This window comes from Acipenser ruthenus, chromosome 2 (assembly GCF_902713425.1).
Source record: "Acipenser ruthenus chromosome 2, fAciRut3.2 maternal haplotype, whole genome shotgun sequence".
NCBI classification, from domain to species: Eukaryota; Metazoa; Chordata; class Actinopteri; order Acipenseriformes; family Acipenseridae; genus Acipenser; species Acipenser ruthenus.
In genome coordinates this window covers 49,711,907-49,735,601 of record NC_081190.1, presented here as the reverse complement: position 1 = coordinate 49,735,601, position 23,695 = coordinate 49,711,907, and the positions used below count along the sequence as shown (strand labels likewise).

At 37.9% G+C, this 23,695-nt stretch overlaps 1 protein-coding gene across 2 annotated transcripts in view; it reads right to left on the bottom strand.

The window, feature by feature from the left end:
• Positions 1–3,711: 3,711 nt before the first annotated feature.
• The window catches only part of LOC117408401 (netrin receptor UNC5C-like), a 379,281-nt gene continuing 359,297 nt past the window's right edge, over positions 3,712–23,695 (bottom strand). For both annotated transcript variants that reach the window (XM_034013361.3, XM_034013362.3), the window contains 2 exons: positions 7,890–8,065; positions 3,712–6,944 (listed from right to left, as the gene is read on the bottom strand). In XM_034013361.3, the coding sequence (XP_033869252.3) occupies positions 6,785–6,944; positions 7,890–8,065 (336 nt within the window). In that variant the 3' untranslated portion in view covers positions 3,712–6,784. The remainder of the gene's footprint in view (positions 6,945–7,889; positions 8,066–23,695) is intronic.

Genomic DNA, 23,695 nt, shown 5'->3' with positions numbered 1-23,695 from the left:
CCCTCTCTACGTTGCCCAGCACCCAGAGGATGCTGCCTGACCCGACGAGAAGGGAAAACTCTGCGTCCCCCTATCTCGTCCTGCTATCAGTATCTAACCTCAATGTTACTAAACACCATTCCCAAACTCCAGCCCTCAATCTCGCCATCCCTTTCAAACTCGTCTCACTCTTAAACTCTCAAATGTCTCGCCCCTCTCAAGCCTCCTAAGCAACCGGAGAAATCCTCTCATCTTGTCTCATTCTTAATATCTCCCTCCCAATTTCACCTCCTCTCAAGCCCTCGTAGGCAACCAGTGAATTAAAAGTAGAAATACAAAACAGTGTTGCATTTTTCTTTGTGAACGTGGTAGTCAATTCAAAAACTGTCAAAATCTACCAAGGTAGCAAATGCGCAAAATTTAATACCAGCCAAAAGTTACTGATCTGTATATTATACTGTGCCCCAGGTATTTGAATAATGCTTTACATTAAATTGATCTGTGTGATTAAATACATAACCTTTACAGTAAAATATGGTTTAGCCTACTTACGATATGTAATGATAATTAAACCACATATATGCCTGTGTATGTATGTTTAAATAATTAGCTGTAGCCATTTGTAACATTGAAAATCCCGAGCCAAATTTGAATACATTTGGACTCAACCGACACACAACCGAAAATGTCGATGTTTGTTTTACTTTGTAACATGTATTGATAATGTTTGTTAATATTTATTATTAACACACAGCTGTAGAATAATTCTGACCGTCAAAAACAGACTCTATGGTCGCATCGTCGCTTCAGAAATTGTATTGCTTTACCACGGCGTTCCTCATCACCACAGCTAGTTGTCTCAGGTATAGATAGCTCTAACGTACCATATACATTAATATAGCTACTATTTCTCTTGCTTGCAAGTTCGATTCACAAATCCTCAGTCAATCACAGAAACAAACACATTTTAATTAATGCAACAATACTATTACATTGCCTTTGTCTACAGTAGGAGCCCAGTAAAGTTTGACTGCCTGCTCTAGGAAGAATATTTAACATAATAAAAATGACAAAAACCTTTCAACTATTTTATATGTAACGGTTTAGCAATATATACAGACGTGCTCAAATTTGTTGGTACCCTTACAGCTCATTGAAATAATGCTTTATTCGTCCTGAAAAGTGATGAAATTAAAAGCTATTTTATCATGTATACTTGCATGCCTTTGGTATGTCATAGAATAAAGCAAAGAAGCTGTGAAAAGAGATGAATTATTGCTTATTCTACAAAGATATTCTAAAATGGCCTGGACACATTTGTTGGTACCCCTTAGAAAAGATAATAAATATTTGGATTATAGTGATATTTCAAACTAATTAGTTTCTTTAATTAGTATCACACATGTCTCCAATCTTGTAATCAGTCATTCAGCCTATTTAAATGGAGAAAAGTAGTCACTGTGCTGTTTGGTACCATTGTGTGCACCACACTGAACATGGACCAGAGAAAGCAAAGGAGAGAGTTGTCTGAGGAGGTCAGAAAGAAAATAATAGACAAGCATGGTAAAGGTCAAGGCTACAAGACCATCTCCAAGCAGCTTGATGTTCCTGTGACAACAGTTGCAAATATTATTAAGAAGTTTAAGGTCCATGGAACTGTAGCCAGCTTCCCTGGGCGCGGCTGCAAGAGGAAAATCGACCCCAGATTGAACAGAAGGATAGTGCAAATGGTAGAAACAAGAACCAAGGATAACTGCCAAAGAGATACAAGCTGAACTCCAAGGTGAAGGTACATCAGTTTCTGATCGCACCATCCGTCGCTTTTTGAGCGAAAGTGGGCTCCATGGAAGAAGACCCAGGAGGACTCCACTTTTGAAAGAAAAACATAAAAAAGCCAGACTGGAATTTGCTAAAATGCATATTGACAAGCCACAATCCTTCTGGGAGAATGTCCTTTGGACAGATGAGTCAAAACTGGAGCTTTTTGGCAAGTCACATCAGCTCTATGTTCACAGATGAAAAAATGAAGCTTTCAAAGAAAAGAACACCATACCTACAGTGAAACATGGAGGAGGCTCGGTTATGTTTTGGGGCTGCTTTGTTGCGCCTGGCACAGGGTGCCTTGAATCTGTGCAGGGCACAATGAAATCTCAAGACTATCAAGGCATTCTGGAGCGAAACGTACTGCCCAGTGTCAGAAAGCTCTGTCTCAGTCGCAGGTCATGGGTCCTCCAACAGGATAATGACCCAAAACACACATCTGAAAGCACCCAAGAATGGATAAGAACAAAACATTGGACTATTCTGAAGTGGCCTTCTATGAGTCCTGATCTGAATCCTATCGAACATCTATGGAAAGAGCTGAAACTTGTAGTCTGGAGAAGGCACCCATCAAACCTGAAACAGCTGGAGCAGTTTGCTCAGGAAGAGTGGGTCAAACTACCTGTTACCAGGTGCAGAAGTCTCATTGAGAGCTACAGAAAACATTTGATTGCAGTGATTGCCTCTAAAGGTTGTGCAACAAAATATTAGGTTAGCGGTCCCATCGTTTTTGTCCATGCCATTTTCATTTGTTTTATTATTTACAATATTATGTTGAATAAAAAATCAAAAGCAAAGTCTGATTTCTATTAAATATGGAATAAACAATGGTGGATGCCAATTACTTTTATCAGTTTCAAGTTATTTCAGAGAAAATTGTGCATTCTTCATTTTTTGTGGAGGGGTACCAACAAATTTGAGCACGTCTGTATGTTTTTTAAAAAGCTATTTAATCTGGTGGTTGGAAGTAGGTTTGTAAAGCTATAAATTGACTTTATTATTTTTAATACAACGTTAAAATTATTCCACACCATTGCACTTTTACTAAACTGCTACTTCCTCCGAATTCTGACTCCACTCTGCTGAGTACCTTCAGTCTCTCACAACTCAGGCTGCTGTGAGACCGACAGCGCAATGCCCACAAAACTAAATTATTTCTCTTTATCCAATGGCCATATAGGAAACCAAAATGTATTAAACAAGCGTCATCGCCATTCTTCTGGGTAATGTAGTTTAGAAACCAATCCTTTAACCCTTCCGCTCCCGTGAACATTCTACGTGTTGGAGGTCTGATTGACATAACTGACTTCCGGCTTAATATCCACCAAAAGTATACCATATTATACCTTTCTAAACAGCTGAGAATCTGAAGATTATTAAGAGAATAACATTTTCACTCTAAGATGAAATACACCCTACTATTACCTAGGTTGAATGCAAAAAATAAGTTTTAAAAAGTACTCAATTTCATTTTTCTTTAGAATCATTTTAGTTTAATTTGATGGGCTCAGTTTTGGCAAGTATGTTTGGACTGAATTACGTTCTCTTTATTTGATTTCAGAAGCAAACATTATTATTGATCACTAATTGATTGTGTTCTTGTTTCATAAAAGCAAAATGATATTCTATTTCTGTGTGTGTTTTGTGAGACGGTGAAGGGGCAAGTGGATTTTTATAGCATTTTTGTTGACGTTTTTGTTTGTCTTTTCTCAGCAGTCAGTCATGTTGCTGTTTGTGTACTCGGGCAGTCACGTCTTTTGTTGGCCACGTTAATACACGCATCACTATACTTGAAATTGGTATACTTTCCTTCCTTAGTTTCCCCTTGGGGGAAGTTACCTCGCTTCCCAGCCTTGGAGGATATATATATATATAAAGCTAAATTAAAGAGACAAGAACCATGTTCAGCGTTGCTTATAAATATAATTTATTACTTGTTTAAAAATGATTTCTTACACTTTGTACACAGACTTGACAAAAGAAATGCAAGCATTTGCAAGAAACCAAGTTATGTAGTGTGAACAGCACTGCCACTACACAACAACTAATGCAATTGCTAGCACTTTTATAAAAGATGCCAAATTTGCATAGTAGATACACCTTTAGAAAATCAGCCATTATTACAAAAAAAACAGGATACTGCACTTAGTAAATATTGAAAAACTTAAAATCTATCTATTTTTTGACACGTGTCAAATTAGACTTCTGTACATCATAACACACACATACTTCAAATACAATGATAAAAGTTTGTCCCTTTTTGTGTATTAATTTATCCTTGGTTGTTAGTTAAACATGAGTACTGTCTGATGTGGTATCTCTCAAAGGTATGATCAAATAAACATTAATGTATGATTAATTATACAACTTAAGCAGTTACAGCAACAATGTCATGAAATAATGATGAAAAAGAAACAAACAAAATGACGTTTAAATATAGCTGCTGTTGTACCAAGATATATATAGTAGATGAGTTAACTGCCATTTATATTACAGTGCCAGATGAGGCCAAAGTTTGCCATTATTTAATTTCAAAACCTTTATAAAATGCTGAGAAAACAGCATCTATCAAACTGTATTTTTATCTACCAGAAACATATTTTGGTAATCACAGTACCAACGAAAACAATGAGGCACCAAAGAGTAAATATTGTACACTGAAAAACAAAAAATATTGCAGGGACTTTGTAATATTGGGAAATTAGCATTAAACAGCAAGGACCACAAACAATCATAATATTAAATAAATAAGCTTGAAAGGTCACTTGAACATTATGTATGCACCTGCCCAAAGAATAACACAAATAAAGCATTGAATTAACTTCAACATTGAACAAAACCTTTTGCGAATGAGCGAATAAAAATAAGCATTTCAACAACAGATGTAACACTTAACATTTTAGATGTTTGTCAAATGCTACTTCCCACCCACAACCAGAAAAAACACTGAAATCAAAAACATGTTTTCAGGAACCACGATTGTTAAAAATTTCACACAATTGTTACATGTCATAAGAATGTTCAGTATATATTTTTAAAATAATGCAGAGGAATCGGAAGAAAACATACAATGTAAAATGAACCTTATGCAAAACAAATACAGTAATACCAGCTTGTTATGCAGTAGTGTTGGTAACAGGAACTACCAACAGCTATTTTATATATATTTTTTAAAATGACACCTCTTTGAACCTGAGTGCTAATATATCATGAGGTGAATGGCTAATTCAGGAATGTGCAGTTTTGATTTCTGGCCACTGGATGGCAATAGTAAAATAAGGAAAATGACTAAACAAAAATAAAAGCTTATGTATGGGACGAAGGTGTTTAAAAATCAAGAAGCTATTGCAGATAAATATGTTTTAATAAAGCAGTGTATACTTAAATCCCTAAAGACATAAATGCAAGTTGAGAAGATAATACAAATAAGAACTTAAAGGGAATGGGGGTACACAGGATGACTCAGAAATAAAAATTAAAGAAAACCAATAATGATCTTGAATTAATTTTTTTTACGGTATTATATATTATCTCTAAATCACTGTGCATAAATAGTTAACTTTTGTTTAGCAGCTGAAAGGTTTGTATCGTATAGTTTCAAAATTACCATCCACCTGAACGCATGCAGGATTTCAACTGAGTGGATTTCCACTCCATTAGGGTGGGTGTAGACGGTGTCTTGCAATTCTGCACTCTGTGCTGCTCATGACATTTGCAGTTTTCAACTCATCGTATAATTGAAGACAAATCAGTGAAGCACAATCTTTCTGCATTTTTTAGTAGTATAATTTTGCTCTGGTAAATAAGTCACAATACTCATACTTTAACGTGTTTTGTTTTATTTATGCGTGGCTGCATTTTAGTAACAGCAATAGCAGCTGGTTGAATTTGTTTTCAATGTTTGATAGTGTACAGTACATCCAGATTATCCTATGTATCGTTTCAAAGTCAAAAATTGATAAATGTCTTACTTGCAAAAGAAAAAATAAATAAGAAAACACAAAATCTTCAGAAAGTGCAAATCCACGGAAAGTTATACAGAGTCCCTTTGGATAATTTTATGATGGCTTTAATAAAAAGTTTAGCAATGTTATCTATTATAATTTTTTCTTGAGGTTAATGTTTTTGATGTTTTAAACATTTTAAATGGCACACAATTATGCTGACATGGGAAGTAAATAACAACATGAAAACCATTTGCATTGCAGACTACTTTGGATTATTTATAATAACTTTGCCGAATAGAAAGCAAATGTGTTTCTGAAGATATTTAAAAATATTGTCTTTTGATTCTGTACATCCAAAAACTTCTAATTAAAAGTTTTAAGAATTACTGTTTAGTATTCTGTCTAAACCAGCAGTTTGTTAGTCCCGAACTGTTGACATAAATTTTATATTAAATAAATGTGGAAAAAATAAGTGGTTAATCAGATTATTCTTGCAACTGTGGTACCATTCAGTAGAGCGGAAATTGTAAAGTGGTACTTGAGCTGAAACCTCCAGACAGAAGGGGTATAGTTGTAAAAATACCTGGTATAACTGGTATTTTAAATGCCATATTTGGTTGTCCAACCAAACTAGGAGGCAGCAGATGAGACAGGCCTTGGTGTTATCTTATGTCCTGTTGTCTTGCTCTCCTCAATCTGTTTTAATTTCATAAACACACTTAAGACTGTAGAAATCTGGATTAGGAAAGATCATCCACATGTATGGATAGCAGTACAAAGCGTTTCCTAGGAAACTGTATAAAAACTGTACCAAAGGAAGTACAGCTGAGCTAACAGGATTTTTTTCAGTTTATAAGGGAAACATCACTATTCCATGATTCCAAAGTCACATGATCATATATAAGCTCTTTTTTTTCTTTTTTTTAGAGAGAAAGTCCTTTTTTCTGATTTCTTTAAAAATCATTGGTCATGATCTGTAAGTAACTACAGTGTTTCCTATGCATCATACTTTCTTCTTCAAAGTATAGAGGTCTCAGTCAGTGTTCTGTTGCCAAGGAGATCAAAGTCTCATGTCTCCCCATTTCTTCCAGGACAGCTGCCAGTGTGCTCAGGTTCCCATCAGGAAAGTGTTGAGCTTCCCAGAGATCCAAGATGACTCCAGTAGGACTTGACTTTGTGGCAAAGTAATTAAGATACCTTGGAGGAAAGATGTGAAGAATAGATTAGTTGTTGTGAGCAAGAAAAATATCTGCTTTACAACTGCAAGTCAGTCCATATGCAGATGTACACTGGTAGTAAAAGTTGCATGTGTAAAAGATCAGGGCTGATTTGTTTAATCACCCAATGTGTCTATTTGTCTGCTGTCTGCTAGAGTGCAGAATGCTGGTATTAAACCATGGAACCTCATTAGGAATTTGAGAACAATTTTCAGGTATTCATTGGTTGTTTTTTTCAAAAAAGTGATATACAGTATGGGGGCTTTGTGTACCTTTCACCCCTTTAGGTCAGCTTCCAACAAATCATTTAGCATACATAGGCAACATTTGAGTCTCTGTTCAGCTGGGCTGATAATCCAGGGGTATTCAGGTCAGGATTTAGATCCAGTCACTGAGCTATGAAGTTAAGCTCTTCTGACTTCTGCTGGCATTATCACTAAACATATATGAGTAATAAATTAATAAGCACCAAATTTATAAAGAAAAATAAAAGTGATTTGTATTTCTTTTTTCTACATCCTATAACTCCTCAGTGACAAACAGGAAAGTGTTCTTTTCAATGCTTGGTAAATAAATCTCTTAATAAAATTCTGGAACTAAAAAAAGGCAAAACATAACTTAATTAAACAAACAAGTACATATATTGTTGTTGAAATACAAAAGTAAATGTATACTTTTGAAAGTCAAGAGACATTTACTGTAATTTCACTTAACAGGTTTCAAAAATGATCCCACAATATCAAGACAAAGAAGACATAAGAGTTCACTCTTGCCAGGCTAAACACTAAATATTATTATAAATATTATTTAGTGTTTAGCGTTCACTGTTAAGTGGTAGAGTTAAAAGAAAGATATCTATAACGTAGCATGCAGTCAAAGTACTAAGATAAATGCTTTTGCACATACATCAAGAACCCCTGCTTACCTGTCCAAACTCAATTTGTGGGCCAACATTCGCCAGTCATTGCCTCGGGTTTGAGGGGCGTCCAGGCTGCCACAGAGCTTCTGTCTTATTGAGAGAGGGATTCTGAAGGCAGTGGGTCCCACTAGAGTCGTGATGTTGCTGGCTGGGTCCATGAGGGATGTATCAATGCCTGTGTCCTGCAATTGAAAGTGTTATATTTAAGCCTTGTGGGTCTTATTACTATAATTGCCCTAAACTTGACACATCTTAATACAGTGTATTAATATAAATAACATTGTTAAGTTAGAGCACGACAATATTATTTCAACTAAAGGATCTTTTGGTCATTTTAGATCAAATAATAACATTTAATGATAATATTTTGTGTATTTCAGTTTCATTCTAGTTTTTTTTTTCTTTTAACTCTTACCACTGAACGCTAAACACTAAATATTATTATAAATATTATTTAGTGTTTAGCGTTCACTGTTAAGTGGTAGAGTTAAAAGAAATATATCTATAACGTAGCAAACAGTGATAGACAAAATGTTTTCTTTTGAAGACAGCAGCAGTGAAGATTCTGATGGAGAGCAAATTCCATGTGATATATAATAATGTCCTTATTATAATTATTATTCAACAAAGAAGGGGCTTTGTGCAAAAATATAAATCGCTTGCGAGTCACTACGCATCGGCATAGTTATAATACAAGTGGGTAGTCTGATAAGTAAGAAATGTATTTTACAGTTTCAGATTTTCGTTATATTAGGCCTTAACTTACACAATGGCGGGGTTTACATGCAAGTTTTAATCGTGCTACTATAGTGCATTCATGACTTGTCATCCACAAATGACGCAGGATTGTGCTCGTTCCAAAAATGCATGGCAAAAAAAGTGTGCGACTTAAGTGTCATTACACTTTGGTAAAGCACAGTAAAGTGCGCGCAAATTGGCCTAATTAGTCCCATAGCAACAAACTCGACAGTTGTGCAAAATACTTCACGATAGACTTTCATGAAATAACATGATACCTCCTCCACTTCCCCTGTGTAAAAGAACGCTCTTCTCTGGGAACGGTCTTTCCACCCTGTTGTCCTCCTCTGTAGCGTAAGTAAGATTTTCCTTATCCCAATCTTACTAATACAAATCAGTTAAATATCCATCCATTATCATCAATCCGCTTCTCCTGGTGAGGGTCGCGGCTAAATTATATATAAATTGTATATAGAGATGTTGATTTATACCAATACAATGGGTATTGGAAATATAGAAAAGGGAGATCGTGTCTAACTAACCTGCTTGATTTTTTTGAGGATGCAACATCGATAATGAATTGCAAAGCATACAGATTTCCTACAGATGTCAGGACTGCCTTCCTACAGATGTCAGGACTGCCCAGTCCCTGACCACATTCCGGCGCCTCCTTAAGACTCACCTCTTCAGACAGCACCTGTAGAACTCCTCTGTTTTCCCCCTGGGACACTTATCACCCTTCCTTAAATGCGCTTTATTTGCTCTTATCTGCCCCCTATTTTACTGCATTTAATCCTGTACTTCAGAGTACTGTAATCTGCCAAGTGTTTAATCTGTAGTATTTTGTATTTAATCATATCCTGATGTAACTATCACCGACACTTATCTGCTGTATTATTGAATTGTATTTTGTCACACTTGTACTTGCTTGAACCAAAGTCATTGTATTTATCTTGCTCTTAATTGTATTATTACTTGTACTGTAATACTTGAAATGTATTTGCTTATGATTGTAAGTCACCCTGGATAAGGGCGTCTGCTAAGAAATAAATAATAATAATAACAACAACAAGTACATCACAGTTAGAAGCAGTTTGAAAGCAGGTCGACAGCTGCAGAAGCTAAACTAAACTTCAAAAAAAAAAATGCTCTTCAAGCCAGTAATCTGTGACAACTGCATGATGTGGGAAATCCAAGAAAACCCAACAGAGCTCAACCAAGTGTGTGTAAAATGCTGCAAAATTCAGGACTTGCTTAAACTAGTTAATGTGCTAGAAATGGAGCTGGAGGAAATGAGACAGCAACAGGAGCTTGAGGAGCTGACACACCCACAATTCATGGAAGTTTGCACCCCTAGCAGACTGAAAGCCACCAGGGAGATGGAAGAGAGTCGAAACAGCTGGGTTCAGATAGGCAGAAGCAGGGAAAAAAAGAAACTTCGTCAAACACAACCACCAGAAATCCAAACATCCAACAAATTTGAGCCACTTCAACATTTATATGACCAAAACCAACATCAAGAGAATGAAAGGAACAACATCCAGGACCCTATAAACAGTGCTGGCCAGGCAGCAAAAAGAAGGGAGGTAATGATTTTTGGGGACTCCATATTGAGAAACACAGCAAGTTCAGTTTGCAGTTTCGACCCTCTCACTACAACAGTGAGAACGTGGACAGGCTACTAGAACGAACAGGAGATGACCCGGTAGTAGTCGTCCACATCGGTACAAACAACATTGGAAGAGACAGGCCAAGATCCCTGCAAAACAAATTCAGAGAGCTAGGAAGGAAATTAAAAGACAAGACCAAACTGTGGTATTTTCTGGGGTACTGCCGGCACCTTGCAAAGGACCATATGGACAGCTGGAAATACAAAATCAAAATGCATGGTTGAAATCATGGTGCAAACAGGAAGGCTTCATCTTTCTTGAACATTGGAGCACATTCTGCAACAAGGACTATCTATATAGGCGGGACGGACTGCACTTAAAGAAAAAGGGAACCAATCTACTTGGAGAAAGAATCCTTGAGGAGGTCCAGAAGCATTTAAACTAGAAAGGAAGGGGGGAGAAAACAAAAAAACAGGGAGACGACATCAAAACAAGGGCAACAACTCCGGTAAGACAACTATTAAATGTATTTATCTTAATGCTAGAAGTCTCAGAAACAAAATGTTAGAACTTGAAGCTACTGCACTAACAAGTAACTACGATGTGATAGGTGTTACAGAAACTTGGTTGTCTGAGAGTGATGGAGATGAATATAATATTAGTGGGTACACACTGTACAGGAAAGACAGGCAGGACAGAAGAGGCGGAGGGGTAGTGCTATACATAAGAAATAGTCTTGAAGCCCAGGTGTTAAATCTGGACAAAGAAAACAACGCAGAATCAATATGGGTCAGAATAATGGACAAAAATTCAAAGGGCATAATAATAGGAGCATGCTATAGACCACCAAATTCAGACGTTGAGCAAAATAATCTGTTATACAATGACATAAGAAATGCGTGTAGAAAAGGAGAAGCCATACTAATGGGGGATTTCAACTTCCCCCATATAAAATGGGAGAACCCGGTGGGGAGCACGACGGACGAAATTGAAATTGTGGAAATGACAAATGACTGCTTCCTAACGCAACTTGTCAAGGCACCGACTAAAATGGCCAAAATGGTTTAACAAATCAATTAAAAAAAATATTCAGCGAAAAAAGGCACTTTACAGAGCTTTTAAAAGGGACCAAAAACAAAGTACACAGAAAGAGTACTTGGAACTGCAAACACAAGTCAAAAAGGAAGTTAGAAAGGCCAAGAGAGAGATATTGCTAAGGGGGCTAAAACCAATTCCAAAATGTTTTTCCAATATTATAACAGCAAGATAACATTCAAAGAGGAGGTTAAATGTCTAGGAGACACAAATGGCAAAATCATAGACAAAGAAAAAAAAATAGCAAATATATTAAATGATTACTTTTCACAGGTTTTTACAAAGGAGGACACGGACAACATGCCCCACATGTCGACCTGTTGTACCGACAGACTGGAAAATTGCAAACGTAATACCGATCCACAAAAAGGGGGACAAAACCGAACCAGGTAATTACAGACCAATAATCCTGACTTCTATTATATGTAAACTTATGGAAACTATAATAAGATCTAAAATGGAAAATTACCTATATGGTAACAACATCCTGGGACACAGTCAGCATGGTTTTAGGAAAGGGAGATCGTGTCTACCTAACCTGCTTGTCTTTTTTGAGGATGCAACATTGATAATGGATAATTGCAAAGCATACGACATGGTTTATTTAGAATTTCAGAAAGCTTTTGACAAAGTCCCACATAAAAGATTAATTCTCAAACTGAACGCAGTAGGGATTCAAGGAAATGCATGCACATGGATTAGGGAGTGGTTAACAGGTAGAAAACAGAAAGTACTGATTAGAGGAGAAACCTCAAAATGGAGTGAGGTAACCAGTGGTGTACCACATGGATCAGTATTAGGTCCTCTGCTATTCCTAATCTACATTAATGATTTAGATTCTGGTATAGTAAGCAAACTTGTTAAATTTGCAGACAACACAAAAATAGGAGGAGTGGCAAACACTGTTGCAGCAGCAAAGGTCATTCAAAATGATCTAGACAGCATTCAGAACTGGGCAGACACATGGCAAATGAAATTTAATAAAGAAAAGTGTAAAGTATTGCATGCAGGCAATAAAAATGTGCATTATAAATATCATATGGGAGATACTGAAATTGAAGAAGGGAACTATGAAAAAGACCTAGGAGTTTATGTTGACTTAGAAATGTCTTTACCTAGACAATGTGGGGAAGCTATAATAAAGGCCAACAAGATGCTTGGATATATTGTGAGAAGTGTTGAATTTAAATCAAGGGAAGTAACTTTACAATGCATTAGTAAGACCTCACCTAGAATATTGTGTTCAGTTCTGGTCACCTTGTTACAAAAAGGATATTGCTGCTCTAGAAAGAGTGCAAAGAAGAGCAACCAGAATTACCCCGGGTTTAAAGGCATGTCGTATGCAGACAGGCTAAAAGAATTGAATCTATTCAGTCTTGAACAAAGAAGACTACGCGGTGATCTGATTCAAGCATTCAAAATCCTAATAAGGTATAGACAATGTCGACCCAGGGGACTTTTTTGACCTGAAAAAAGAAATAAGGACCAGGGGTCACAAATGGAGATTAGATAAAGGGGCATTCAGAACAGAAAATAGGAGGCACTTTTTTTACACAGAGAATTGTGAGGGTATGGAACCAACACCCCAGTAATGTTGTTGAAGCTGACACCCTGGGATCCTTCAAGAAGCTGCTTGATGAGATTCTGGGATCAATAAGCTACTAACAACCAAACGAGCAAGATGGGCTGAATGGCCTCCTCTCGTTTGTAAACTTTATTATGTTCTTATGTTCTAATGATGTCAGCAGTTTATAACATTATTTATTCATTTCAGTGTATTATGAACGATGCATGAGAACTACTAGATCATTATTACCAGCATTATTATCATAATAATAATCATACGAATAATGTAGCTTTTTCCCCGCAGGATGTTTCAAGCTTCCACCCCTTCTGACAGCAGCAACACCAGCTCCGCTGGATGGATGAGGAAACTCGTTCCCTCCTCCACATTATTGCGAACTGGATCGACCTCGCCAAAGAAATGCCACCCTTTTCACCAGTATTACCAGTGCTCTGGCTGAACTTGGTATAAATAGAACGCTCCTGCAGGTACGAGATAAATTCAAGAAACTGAAATATCTGTACCTGCAGGAGAGAAAACACCTGCAGTCCTCTAGTCAAAGCTCGAGGTCCCAATTTTGATTCTGGGAGGAAATGCACCGGTTAATGGGTGACCAGCCAGTGGCAGTGGCATCGGACCATTTGCTGGAATCCTCATCCTCCCAGACGTCCTGTGAAATACCAGTCCCACCAATACAATATGGTAATTGCGCCAGCCATCATTTACTTTTCTAAACTAAAATATGCTGCAATTTTAAAATATCTATTGGGGGGGGGGGGGCATTCTAAGAATATGTTTACACAGCTTAAAAACAGACCAGCTGTTAATTACTGATATTCTAATTATGCATGTTAACTCTACAGGTCAAGACCAGCCAGGTAGTTCTACCGCTGCCTCATGTCCGGGACCAGCTGTGTCACCTAGGTCCATGCAAGACAACTTGGTTGACGAGCGGGTCCTGGTGACTGATGATCAACAACATGTGGGGCAGCAGGAGGAAGAGGAAGAAGGTGATAGCCAGGGGGGGTCAAGCTCCGCTGCCTGTTCCTCCTCCTCCTGAACTACCAGCTGCTGAAGCTGTTCAGCAACCTCGTAAGTATCCTAATCATAATGTTCGTAAAGTGAAATATTGTATTGTGCACAATTGAATAACTTTACCTGTAGCATATCCATAGTATTATTATTTTATTATTTATTTATTTCTTAGCAGACTTACAACTTACAATTGTTATCACATTATTTTTTTACATACAATTACCCATTTATACAGTTGTTTTTTTTTGTTTTTTTTTTACTGGAGCAAACTAGGTAAAGTACCTTGCTCAAGGGTACAGCAGCAGTGTCCCCCACCTGGGATTGAACCCACAACCCTCCGGTCAAGAGTCCAGAGCCCTAACCACTACTCCACACTGCTGTTAAAACAGATTATGAAAGATGTTCCCCACACATACGAGTTTATGAGTGTGTGTGTTTTTTTTTGTAATGTAGCTTAAAAACTCACTCAAGATAGCTTTTGCTGTTTATGTGACAGAGTATGTATATACTTTCCATTTGTAGTTATTTTACTGTTTTATACAGTGCTTTGAGTAGTCCTATGTGAAATGCACTTTCTAAGTGTTATTAATAAAGTTAATGTCTAAATTCTCTTATTTTAAAGTGTGTAGATGGTATTAAACAAATGGTCAATTCTGGTGGCAATTTAAGTGTTATCTTTTGTTTCAGGGGCTGCTCATGCCACTCGACGTCAAAGCGGGGGCTTGACAGAGCGACAATGGATGCTCCTGGAGTACAGAAGGATGTACCGTCTGATTGCACACACCGCTACCAGCCAGGATCAGCAATACAGCCACCTCTTGGAAAGTCTGGACCACGCTGATCAACAGCACCAAGAGGTGGTTGCGTTGCACGCCGAATTTCTGCGCACAATAAAAAGAGAACTGCAGGTGCCTACCCCAGCTCCCGCTGAGGTGTGCACCCATTCTGCTTTGCGCAGTCCTGCTGAATCAGCGGTCCGAGAAGTTGAGCAGCTGGGGCGAATCATAGGACCACCGAGCAGAGGAAGTTCTTTGAGGGGACACACCAGTTCAGCTAGAGGGCGAGGTCGAGTCGGGTCACATGCTGTCAGAAGTCGTACATGCATAAGAGGAGGAAGACTATAAAATTTATGTTAAATAAATAATAATAATAAAAAAAAAAACACAAAGTTGCATTGTTTGTATTTTGCTTTTATACCATTAGTATTTTTTTAGGGGGGGTTGATGATGTGGTGATCAGAATAAAGTAAGGAGGGCATCTCAGATGGCTTGTGAATCACCGTCTCCCTGCCTACAGATGGAAGTTGGTGGTTGTGGTAACGCCAGCTCACTTCGTTCCACATTGGCTGTCCATTGCTTGTCGTATGCTACATTTCTTGCCTCGCAGATGTTATGGAGGATGCAGCAAGCTCCGGCAATGTTGGTGGTATTCTGTAGATTTTGTTCCATTCTTTTAAGAAGGATGCACCATCTCCCCTTCAACCTCCCAAAAGACTGCTCAACGACAACCCTTACCCTTCCCATTGTGTAATTAAAGGTCTCCTTTTCAGGCGTGATGTTATTTGCAGGGTAGGGTTTCATGAGCCAGCAGAGGAGCGGGTAGGCAGCATCTCCAACTATATAGAATGGAACTTCACAAAGCCAAGGAATAGGCTATAAGTGATACAAAATGATGCATACCTCGAACTATGGTTTCTTACTGTAAATGCTTACGTGTGGCAATTTGTCCTGATATAAATAGAGTGCAGAACTCTTCAGGACATAGGCATCATGGGAAGACCCTGGATGACCAAAAGAGATGTCCTGGAAGCTATATTAAAGAAAATATGTTTGGAAAAAAAGGGATGTAATATAAATGCATGATATGTAGCCAATATAATCGTATATATCAAAGTGATTGTTGTCTCACCATCCATGGTCATCCACTACAGCCTGGAGAATTAAAGATGCCCAGAATGTACGATTAATGTAATTGCGGCGGTGGCGGTGTGGGGCAGTAATTGGAATATGGGTTTTTCATAGATTCCTTCTTCAATTTCAGTATCTCCCATATGATATTTATAATGCACATTTTTATTGTCTGCATTCAATACTTTACACTTTTCTCTATTAAATGTCATTTGCCATGTGTTTGCTCAGTTCTGAATGCTGTCTAGATCATTTTGAATGACCTTTGCTGCTGCAACAGTGTTTGCCACTCCTCCTATTTTTGTGTCGTCTGCAAATTTAGCAAGTTTGCTTACTATACCAGAATCTAAATCATTAATGTAGATTAGGAATAACAGAGGACCTAATACTGATCCCTGTGGTACACCACTGGTTACCTCGCTCCATTTTGAGGTTTCTCCTCTAATCAGTACTTTCTGTTTTCTACATGTTAACCGCTCCCTAATCCATGTGCATACATTTCCTTGAATCCCTACTGCGTTCAGTTTGAGAATTACTCTTTTATGCAGGACTTTGTCAAAAGCTTTCTGGAAATCTAAATAAACCATGTTTTATGCTTTGCAATTATCCATTGTCGATGTTGCATCCTCAAAAAAATCAAGCAGGTTAGTTAAACACGATCTCCCTTTCCTAAAACCATGCCGACTGTCTCCCAGGATACTGTTACCATATAGGTAATTTTCTAATTTGGATCTTATTATAGTTTCCATAAGTTTACATATAATAGAAGTCAGGCTTATTGGTCTGTAGTTACCTGGTTCAGTTTGGTCTCACTTTTTGTGGATCGCTATTACGTTTGCAATTTTCCAGTCTGTCGGTACAACCCCTGTGTCAAGAGACTGTTGCATGATCTTGGTTAGCGGTTTGTAAACAACTTCTTTCATTTCTTTGAGTACTATTGGGAGCATCTCATCCGGCCCAGGGGATTTGTTTATTTTTAGAGCTCCTAGTCCCTTTAACACTTGCCTCTGTTATGCTAAAGTTATTTAAAACTGGATAGGAACACGTCTCCATGTGGGGCATGTTGTCCGTGTCCTCCTTTGTAAAAACCTGTGAAAAGTAATCATTTAATATATTTGCTATTTTTTTTTCTTCATCTATGATTTTGCCATTTGTGTCTCTTAGACATTTAACTTTGAATGTTCTCTTGCTGTTATAATATTGGAAAAACATTTTGACATTGGTTTTAGCCCCCTTAGCAATATTGATTTCTATCTCTGTCTTGGCCTTTCTAACTTCCTTTTTGACTTGTGTTTGCAGTTCCAAGTACTCTTTCTGTGTACTTTGTTTTTGGTCCCTTTTAAACGCTCTGTAAAGTGCCTTTTTTTGCTGAATATTTTTTTAATTGATCTATTAAACCATTTTGGCCATTTTGTTTTAGATTTAGATTTGTCTGCTTTTGGGATGTAATTGTTTTGCGCCTCTAGTACTACATTTGTAAAAAACAGCCATCCTTTTTCTGTGGATGTTTTCTCTATGTTACTCCAATCTACTTCTGTTAGTCTGTGTTTCATACCTTCATAGTTTGCTTTTCTAAAATTGTAAACCTTAGCTTTAGTCATTACTTTCTGGGTTTTAAAAATCACTTCAAATGACAATGGCTCTCTGACCTCTGTTTTAGTTATTTTGTCTTCGTTATTTGAAAAGACTAAATCTAGGCATGCCTCCCCTCTAGTCGGTGCCTTGACAAATTGCGTTAGGAAGCAGTCATTTGTCATTTCCACCATTTCAATTTCGTCCGTCGTGCTCCCCACCAGGTTTTCCCATTTTATATGTATATGTCCCATTTGTTCTTGTTAGATGGCTAACACAATCCAGAGCTGTCGCTTAAGTCCAGCACCAAACCCGGACAACACTTCACCACTGTCCACTAATAAATTGTATTTCACCACTTGCATGTTAGCACTCACTCTGAACTTGTGATCATGTGTGTGTCTTGTATGTGTTTAATACTGTATTTATTATTTCTGGACTGTAACCCGTGGTTTAACAGTGCAATACACATTGCTGTATATTGCCTGGGATTATTAATTGTGGTCATAACGACCTGGATTACAAACAGGATCAAATAAAATATTGTTTGGACCGTGAACTTATGTGTTTGTCATTACTTGAGCACCGCATCACCTCTACACCTGCGCACTGCAAGCCACTTTGCCATAGACACCCAATACTTTTGTAATTAATGCATACAAGTTTTTTTTTCAAGAGTATTTTTTTAATTACTAGAAATTGTGTATTTTGCATTTAGTTTTATTAAAAACTGGTTAAAGTTTACTAAATGCTTGTCCTTAATCTGTTACCTTGAACTATGGTTTAATAAGCATAGAGTGTCAATACTTTTGTCTGTGAATGTATCATAGTATAAGAATAACACAATAAAAAGTATTGTACATTAAGCATTGATTAAATATGCAAGGACTATTTACTGTAAAACACTGCATCAGGAACAAAAACAACCTTTACATAGTGGATCCCCAGCAGAGAAGACAATTTTCATACAAGTTGTAATTACGATACAAATATAAAAGGTATGTGTTTTAGAGGACCAGACTTGGTGATATTACATTGAGCTGTATGTTCTGTAGTTCATTTCACAGAGCCGACAGTTAGGAAATTATCAGCACCGAAACCATTTTCCAGCTTATAATATTCTGAGCTCATTCCTTTGAAATTACTATAACTACCAAGTCTTTTCAGCCCGTTAAAACCTACATAAAATAAATGAGATTCAGATATCCTAAATTATTTTATTTAACCCCTGACAAATTACAGAATGTTCTGAAGAAGCCAACACATTCAAGGATGCGAGTGCTATGTATAAAAGACATTGGCTGGTCAATACAAAGAATCCAAGATGTGTCTGTTGTGGCAGTTTTTCAAATTTCAGCAGCTACTAATTAGTACCTGCGGGGAAGCAAGCCAAAAAAAATCCTGATTTGTGCAGTATCAACAGACTCCCAAGTGGCAAAAGCTAGTGCAGTTCTCAATCGATACTACAAAGCATGGCCGATTTACTTTCATTAAAACTTGCAAGCCAAGATCAAATATGTTTTTGATCAAATATGTTTTTGATCAAAGCCAAGATCAAATATGTTAAACACTCACAAGGGAAATTAACTAAGTCCCATTTCTTTTAAAGACAACACTATGGCACGTGAAGCAGGCAGAGTGAAATGTCTACATAAACAACAAAGAGTTACACAAATAGTATGTACATGTAACAGGGGAGATTTGTGCTGACTGTCTGGCACATGCGTGGTACTGCAGGAAGGGGGCAGCAGCCTCGTAGATCCGCCTGTCAGTCATGGCAGTGACACAGAGAGGTGGGGAAGAGGGTTTGTTGGCTTTCCCTCTCTCCTAGTGGCTGAGAGGCGGGCCTTGGGGGATTGCTCACCCTATAAGCTGACACTGGTGTTCCTTCAGGCTGCCCTCTAAGACGAAACGAGCCAGCTGGTGGAAGCTATGCTGCCGGACCGAGCACCATAAACAAATTAATTAAAAAGAAAAAAGAAAATGAATTTTTAGTTGCAGGGAAAAAACTTGGGCAGAACCCCGAACAGTATCAACAGGTTGAGGGAACGGGTGAGTGTAGGACGGAGACCCGGGCTGTGCGGACAGTGACAGTTGGGGTAACGCTGCCGAGTGCAGCACCTTTATTTTGTAGTTTTATTACTGTGTTTTATTTTACCTTTTTCTTTCGCCTTTTGTTTTCATTATTGTTTTCAGCACCTGTGAGTGCGAAACAGTGGACTGTACCTGTATTGGTATTACTGTGGACCTGACTACCGTTGGTAGTATTCACACCACAGACAACAGCGCCTTCTGTGGGCTAAAGAGAAAGTAAAGCCAAATAAAAGAAAATAATAAACTTGGGCAGCAGTGCGGTGTTGCAAATAAACCTTCTGTCTCCCGTGTGTGTCAGTGAATTGCCCACCACCCTTCCACAGTACACAAAAAAGACCTAGCTAGGACAGCTAACACAGACCTGTTTGTTGTTTCACTCACATTTTATTATGCAGGTAGTGAAAATGAAAATGCTTGAGGTTGAGGTTATTCTACCCTTCAGTGTGTGTCTGTGTGAACATGATTTTCATTACGTATTTTAGAAATGTTGTACCTTATTAATACATGGTGAAAACGTCATAATCATATGTTTTTCCTGTAAGTATTTTCATTATAAAACAAACAGCAGGGTTGCATTTGTGTATTGATTTTTGTATTACTTTCTGTTCAGTCTGCAGTAGCTGAAGCAAGCCAGCAGAAAGATGACATACCTTCAGGGAATAAACACAAACTCGATAGTCAGTGACCCCATTTACACTTGCCACTTCAATGACCCCATTTACACTGGCCACTTCAATTACCCCATTTACACTAGCCACATCAATGACCCCATTTACACTATTATTATTATTATTATTATTATTATTATTATTATTATTATTATTATTATTTGTTTCTTAGCAGACACCCTTATCCAGGGTGACTTACAATTGTGACAAGATATCACATTATTTTTACATACAATTACCCATTTAAGCTGGATTTGAGATATTTTAGCTATTAGCTGAAGAAAGACAAAAGGAGGCCTTCAGTCTTTTGCAAAATGATCTAAAACATAAACTTGAAAGTGGAAAACTTATGAAAGCTCTGTAAAAAGCATGCAAAAAACAGGTTTAACCCTTTGCGGTCAATTTATTCAGTGCGTCTCAGGCGCGTCAGGTCCAATTTATTTTCACACGTGCAGTTTATTTTAGACGTGCTGTTTAAAAGTATTTTAAGTAAAACAGGTTTAAAAGGTACTGCATATCAACAGGACACTCAGTACTGCATCTCCAGCCCCACCCCACCCATTGTTCGCTGTATTTTTCACATACCTCTTCATAGTCGTGCATACTGATAAATCATCTCCTGATCACCCGTTTTATCACCAAACTCCTCAGTAATGCGATCCAAGTCATTATTTTATTACTATAGCATCTCAAAAAGCTCTGCAAATGTCTGTGATTTTCTTTGAGCGCTGGATGCAGAAGCAGCTATCTTGTTTGTTTATGGTTATCTCTGTGGTGCCGAGGCTGTGTGTATTGCTCAGATACGCCCCTTTTTTTCGGCTTCTCTCGGCTGTTGTCGGTCTCACTCGGCCATTGAATGGTTTTCTCAGCTTTTTCCAGAGAAAAAACGACTAGAGACCTGTGTTTAACGTCTTTTTGATGATGTTGGACAGGGTCCGACATCGGACCGGACAGGGAAAATTGTAATGTTGGTGCAAAGGGTTAATAAGGATCTGTTCAAGTTTGTCAAGAACTTATTCACCATGGAAAATAATGACATACTTACAGCAACCAAGAAGATGGCGTTGATTCCCTCTGATATTCCCCCTATTAACCACCAGAATACCAAATGGAGAACTCTGCTCCTAAGTGGAAGGAGATGGAGCAAGCCGTGAAGAAAGCAAGGGTTTCATCATCGCCTGGGCCCCATGGTGTACGCTCCAGATAAGCTACGAACTAGGTATTTTACACATTGAAAAAATATGAATTACGTATGATATTTAATTTTAATGCGTAAAGAATACGCATAGCAATTTTGTTGCGCAGCTCGAGTTCACAAGTAATCAAGCTTCTTGAACTTCGTTGGTTCCCAGTGTCTCAATGCTCAATTGTGAATATGCATGTGGCAGCTAGAGAATGCATCATAGAATATGACCAATAAGTCTGGGTTTTCAATAAAAAAAAAAACAAATAAAAAAAAAAATGTACGGTTTAATCCATTCTGGATTGGATTCTTGATCGCTCTGCGCCATCTTAGTCTCCCTCAACCTAACCTACCAATTTACCATTTGTGGAAAGTGAATCTATACAATAAATACAATATTCTGTTGGGATGCTTTAAGTTGCTACAGCAAGGCGATCAATAAGGAATACTGTATTATTATTTCTTTATTTGCATTAGTGCAGTTATGTTACAGTTTAAAATATATATTTTTGGACTTTTTTTGTTTTTACATTTTAGCGAGTCACAAGAGACTGAGAAAGGAACATGCACAAAAAGAACTATAAAAACTGTAACAGTCTAGTACTAGTGGGAGGAGAATCGGTGAACGCACTAGCCAACTACATTGAGAGTAGCAACTTCTCCACTATAATATTATTAATATTATTAAGGCAGGACTAAATGTATGCAAAAAAAATTTTTTTACTCACATACTGTCTAAATTGGAGAGTAAATTACTCAATGGCCCAAAACCTTATCTGGAGCACTGTGTGTACCATACCGAGCTCACAAGAGTACACCTAGGGGTTTTAAGAATCTTGAGCATTGTGGCACAAAGGGTGTCAACTTATCTACTGAAGAACCCCATGATCGACACCTTTTTAGTTTGTTAATAAATGCGGCGCAGTGCTTTTCATTACCCCAGTCTGTTGTGGAATCCATCCAGTTCCTGGTCTGACATCACCCCTACAGCCATCCTTGTGACAGGCCCGTATACAGTTCAAGCCTGCCAAGTCGAGAAGCATCTCCATCATTAAAGACAAAGTAGTCTCTAAGGTGTTCTATATTGATGGCGAGGTCATTCCAACAATGTCAGAAAAGCCTGTAAAGTGTCTTGGGAGGTGATACAATGGGGATTTAATGGACACAGTCCGAGTGGGAGAGGTGAGACAGCAGGCAGTGCATGAGCTGAAGAAGTTCGACAGTAGCGCACTACCGGGCAAGCTTAAAGCCTGGTACTTTCAGTTCGGTCTTCTTTGAAGGTTGCTGTGGTTGCTCACCATGTGTGAGGTTTCCCTGTCAACAATAGAGAGACTGCGGCTCCCGAGTGGCGCATCTGGTAAAGGCACTCTGCCCTATAGCTTGGAGATCGTCGGTTCGAATCCAAGCTATGTCACTGCCGACCGTGGACGGGAGTTTCCAGGGGGCACCGCACAATTGGCCAAGCACTGTCCGGGCGGGGTAGGGGCTAGGTCAACTGGGGAGTCCTTGGCTCACCACACATTACACACAACTCAGAACGCTCCGACGCTGTAATTTCTGGATATGGCTGCATGGCGGGCTTTCAGAGTGAAAAAAAGAAGAGGACGCGAGTGCTCGTCTTCGTCTCTCCTGAGTTCGTTCGGTGGTTGCAGCGGTAAGCCAGGATGAATAATAATTGGACATATCAAAATTGGGAGAAGATTGGAAAATGAATACAAAATAATTGTTAAAAAACAAACAAAAATAAAAACAGTAGAATGGAAGCCTTAGTTAGTTAATATATTAAGAAATTACTGGGAGTTCCACGATGCCTTATATTGTATTGTTTGTTAATGACGTAACACCACGCTGGTTACAAAAAAAAGGAATCACGCTTGACCACAAAGTATAATATATAAATAATAATAATAATAATAATAATAATAATAATAATAATAATAATAATAATAATAATAATAATACGTTTCAGTGGATCACAAATGTCCCACATAAATCATGTCCTATTTATAATTGTAGAGGGATGTAATCTATAACAAAAACATTGTCAATGTAAAAAAAAAAACAAGTTAGAAAAACGCAACAGCCATTTAAAGTGGTGATATCAAACACAAAAGCCCAAGTTAGGAGAAGCAATTGGGGCAACCTTGTAAAATAGGCACAATTGGAAAGGTGCTGGGGCCCAACATTCACACAATTATTGCTTCTAACTTGGCTTCTTTTTTTCATCGCTCCACTTTACATTGAAATGCTCATTCCCTGATCAGCTGGGTTTAACCAGAATAAAGATGCTAAGACATGTGCCAAGGAAAGTGCTCAACACAGACTGAAGAGTTCTTGGTTATCCTT